This window comes from Corvus brachyrhynchos, unplaced genomic scaffold, assembly GCF_000691975.1.
Source record: "Corvus brachyrhynchos isolate BGI_N302 unplaced genomic scaffold, ASM69197v1 scaffold211, whole genome shotgun sequence".
In the NCBI taxonomy this organism is placed as follows: Eukaryota; Metazoa; Chordata; class Aves; order Passeriformes; family Corvidae; genus Corvus; species Corvus brachyrhynchos.
Window position 1 is genome coordinate 619,912 of NW_008236211.1, and position 4,008 is coordinate 623,919.

The 4,008-nt window shown below is 61.5% G+C and overlaps 2 protein-coding genes across 2 annotated transcripts in view; both read right to left on the bottom strand.

Annotated features, from left to right (window-relative positions):
- Positions 1-624, bottom strand: part of AGBL5 (ATP/GTP binding protein like 5) — a 12,450-nt gene extending 11,826 nt beyond the window's left edge. The window contains 1 exon segment of the mRNA XM_017743449.1: positions 558-624. Within this exon segment, the coding sequence (XP_017598938.1) occupies positions 558-624 (67 nt within the window).
- A 182-nt stretch (positions 625-806) lies between these two features.
- TMEM214 (transmembrane protein 214) overlaps positions 807-4,008 on the bottom strand; it is a gene marked incomplete at its 5' end in the record, with an annotated part of 10,448 nt that continues 7,246 nt past the window's right edge. Inside the window, 6 exons of the mRNA XM_017743457.1 lie at positions 807-1,295; positions 1,519-1,670; positions 2,177-2,345; positions 2,584-2,680; positions 3,298-3,415; positions 3,721-3,834. Of these exons, the coding sequence (XP_017598946.1) occupies positions 1,169-1,295; positions 1,519-1,670; positions 2,177-2,345; positions 2,584-2,680; positions 3,298-3,415; positions 3,721-3,834 (777 nt within the window). The remainder of the gene's footprint in view (positions 1,296-1,518; positions 1,671-2,176; positions 2,346-2,583; positions 2,681-3,297; positions 3,416-3,720; positions 3,835-4,008) is intronic.

Genomic DNA, 4,008 nt, shown 5'->3' on the forward strand with positions numbered 1-4,008 from the left:
GATACGGGGGTGTGCACGGACACACGGGGTGTGTATGGATACAGGGGTGTGTGACCGGACACCGGGTGTGACCGGACACGGGGGTGTGACCAGACACACGGAGGTGTGCACGGACACAGGGGTGTGCACGGACACAAGGGGCGTGCACGGAGGTGGTCACAGGTGCCCCCACACGCACACACCTGAGAGAACACGGGCACACCGGGTGTGTATGGACACAGGGCTGTGCACGGACCCAGGGCGGTGTATGGACACATGGAGGTGTGCACAGAGGTACACACAGGTGCGCACAGTACACACAGGTGCCCCCACACACGCACACACCTGAGAGAACCCGGGCACACCGGGTGTGTATGGACACGGCTGTGCACGGACACGGCGATGTATGGACACACGGAAGTGTGCACAGCAGTACACACAGGTGCCCCCACACACGCACACACCTGAGAGAAGCCGGGCGCACACACCCACACAGTGACACACCAACACTGGCAGAGGCGGGGTTCGCACCTGACCCCTGCCCCGCTCCTCACGAACCCTTCACCCCCCGAGCCGACCCCTGTGCTGGCACCGCTCGGCACCAGCAACTCCTCTGACTCCTTTCACCAGCCCCAGCAGGAGCATGCGGGGTCCAACCGAGGCACTGCCCCTCCCTCCCACTGTGGGTGGGAAGGCGGCCCTGAAGGCGGTGTGTGTGGGGAAATGTGGACAAAAATGGGCGGGGAATGGGGGTGCAGGGGGGTCTGGACAACTCCTTCCCCCCATCATGCACAAGCATCTTCAATAAGGAAGAAATATAAAGCATATGGAGCAATTATAAGGAAAAAATAATAAAATAAATCAGTTCATTCATTGGTGGGAAGGGGTGGGGAAGTGAGGGGCTCCAGGTGTCCACCCCTGATCGTGTAAGCAGACAAAGCACAAGGGGATGGGGATCACCCACCCAGGGACAGAGGGACAGGGAAAGCCAAAGCAGTCACAGGGTGTGGTAAAACCTGGATATGTGTCTCTCCAGCCCCCCCCAAAAGAAACCTCCCCCAAAAGCCCCAATTTGACCCAAAGTTCTTGTGGGCATTGCCCTCGATGCCTGTGTCGCACATCCTGCTGCACTGTGGATACTCCTTGGCAGCCAGAACACTGGCAGGCAGTGTGACCTCTAGAAAGCAGCTCAGTGTCCAGAAATCATGGCCAGGGCCCAGTTTTTGAGGGCCAGGGTTGCGTTTTGCAGGTAAATCCAAGAAGAGTAAGTGAAGCTCATCAGGTGGTCCCTCATGCACATCCATGTCACGTCCCCACTGGAAAAGGAAGGACAAGGGATTATGGGGGGAGTCAGAGCCAGAAGGGATGACATGGGGGATACAGGAGCCCCTGGGGCAGGGTGACACCGGCCCTGGTGCTGAGTCTGTGGAGCAGGATTAGGGGACACTCCCGGCCAGCACAGGGAGAGATGTGGAACCAAGGGCCAGGAGCCCCCGGGGGAGCAGAGCCCGAGGGGAATTGGGGGCAGGGGCTTCTCACTTGCAGGAGTCGAGGCAGCGCTGCCAGCCCCACTGCAGCGCCGTGGCCAGGCCCTGCAGCAGCGGCACCAGGCAGCTCCGCACCAGGAACAGCAGCAGCTCCCGCACGCACTCGGCGAAGTGCAGGAGGGACTCGGGGAGCTGGTTCTGGAGCTGTGGGAGCAGAGAGAGACGGCGTGGGGTGAGCATCAAGCCCTCCAGCAGGGCTGGGCACAACGAGAGTCTGGGGTCCTGGTTACCTGTGATGGTCCCATCCCACCCCCTCCCTTCTCCAGCATCCTTGAGTTCTCCCCCCCTTCCCTCTTCTCCAGCACTTGGCAGACAGGGGCACCCACATTCTGAGACACTGATGTCACCCCATTGCCCCCAAAATGGTGGCTTCCAGAGCACCAGGGAGTTTTCTGAGTCCTCTCCCTTCCACAGTCATTGGAAACAGCTGGAGCGGGCTGGTGCCACAGGAGGACAGATGGGATCAGAGACCTGTCGTGGGGATGTCCCCTTCCCCCCAGCACCAGGGGGCTCCTGCCAGGAGCAGTGGCAGACACGTCACCATCCTACTTCAGGCCTCACCCTGTATCCATCCCAATATAGATTTCCCAGTCCTACAAGCCCCCCACTGGTGCTCCTTGTCTCCTCCAGCCCTGGGAGTCCCCACTCACCCAGTCGCTGAGCCAGGGCAGGCTGCCGTGGAGCCAGGAGAGCAGGAAGCAGCACTGCTGGAACACACCCCGGGCCACCTCCCCACTCGTTTCCCAGAGCAGCTCCAGCTGCGGCCGCAGGATGGACACAGCCATGGAACCGTGGTAGGCCAGGCTGTGCTCCAGCCACCTGCAAGGAGTCCTCAGATGAGGGCAGCGCTGGACCATGGGACCAGTGGCCCTGACACAGAGCACATGGACACAGAGTCGCCACCGCAGGGCGAATGGGGGAGAGTTCCAATCTGAGCTGGAAGCGCTTCCAGGCAGGGCTGGGGAACAGCTCCCGGCTCCCTTCCAAGCCCTCGTTGTGCTGCACAACAGCCTCACCCCCCTCACCCCAGCCACCCACCCATGCTGGGGTCACAGACCTGTACCCCTCAAGGCAGCCAAGGGACACCTTCTGCCAGGCCAGCTGGGAGGCGGGCAGGATGCCGGCGGAGCGAAGCAGCCGAGCAGAAGAGGAGGCTGCAAGAGACAAGTGTGTTCCTTGAGTGGCCCTGGGCTGCGGGGACACATGTCAGTCTGTCCCCAAGGACTCTGTGGGGACACATGGCTCAAGTTGTGCTGTGCAACACCTCAGGAGATGCTTCAGGAGGGGACAGAGGGAGAGAACTCCCTGAGCAGGGAGACCCTCCCAAGGGGGAACAGGCAGAGTGTGGTCTGCTTGCAGCCCCTGCATCCCCCAGAACCCCCCAGCTGGACAGATGGACAGGCCCCACTGCTCACAGCAGCCACAGGACAAAGGCAAGGACGTGGAGGGGCTTTGCTCAGGGGAACAGCCACAGGATTGATCCCAGCAATGTTCCTTGACAGAACAAGGGGAAAAAGCCTCAAGCTGTGACAGGGAAGGTTTAGGTTGTAAAAAAAAAAAAAAGTTTCTTCATAGAAAGGGTTGTCCAGGCTGCCCAGGGCAATGGTGGAGTCTCCATCCCTCGGGGGATTAAAAGCCGTGCAGATGTGGCACATGTGGGGGACACAGGACAGTGGTAGCCTTGGCAGTGCTGGGGGATGGCTGGACCTGATACTCCCAGAGGATTTTCCCAGCCTGGATTATTCTACGATTCTATGACTCCTGCCCATACCCTGGAAGGAGCCATGTGTCTGCACGTCATGCAGGAAGAAGCCAGTGGCGAACACCAGGAGGACAAGCAGCAGACGCGACCATGGGAAGCCCTGGCCCTTCATCTTGCGCAGCAGCTCCTGGGTGGAGGATAAGGCCCTGTCACTGTCACCGCAGGGTCCTGACACCAGGGAGGCCCCAGCACAGCGTGGCTGGCCTCTGGCAGCACCCGCCCCCGTCCTCCCAGCCGGAAACGGTGACATCTGCTGAGCAGCTGGGGGGCTGGACAGGGACCAGCACATCCATCCCCGGCTTGTGCCGCTGCGGGGCCCTGGCCCAGCGCGTGCTAGCAGCAGGAGGGGCCAACCCAAGCCCCAGCACGGAGCTGAAATCTGGCTGCCAGGTGACACCAGGCAGTGCCTGCCCGTCCTGTCCCGTCCCTCACCTTGCAGGCAGCGTCACAGGCAGCCACATCCTGGTCCCTTCCGGCTCCCCTGGCCGTCAGCTCCTCATTTGTCACTTTGAAGGAGCGAACCGTTTCCTGCAGTGACTGATGCACCTTGGGGACAGCAGGAGCTGTGTCAGGACCCCCAGATCCCCACAGACCCCCTGAGCTGCCATGGCACCAGGAGGGCAACCGCGGGTCCCATGGGGACGTTGCCGGATCAGGGAGCTCTCACAGCAGCACATGGCCCCCGTCCCGCAGCTGACTCCTACCTTCCGGACGCCGCGC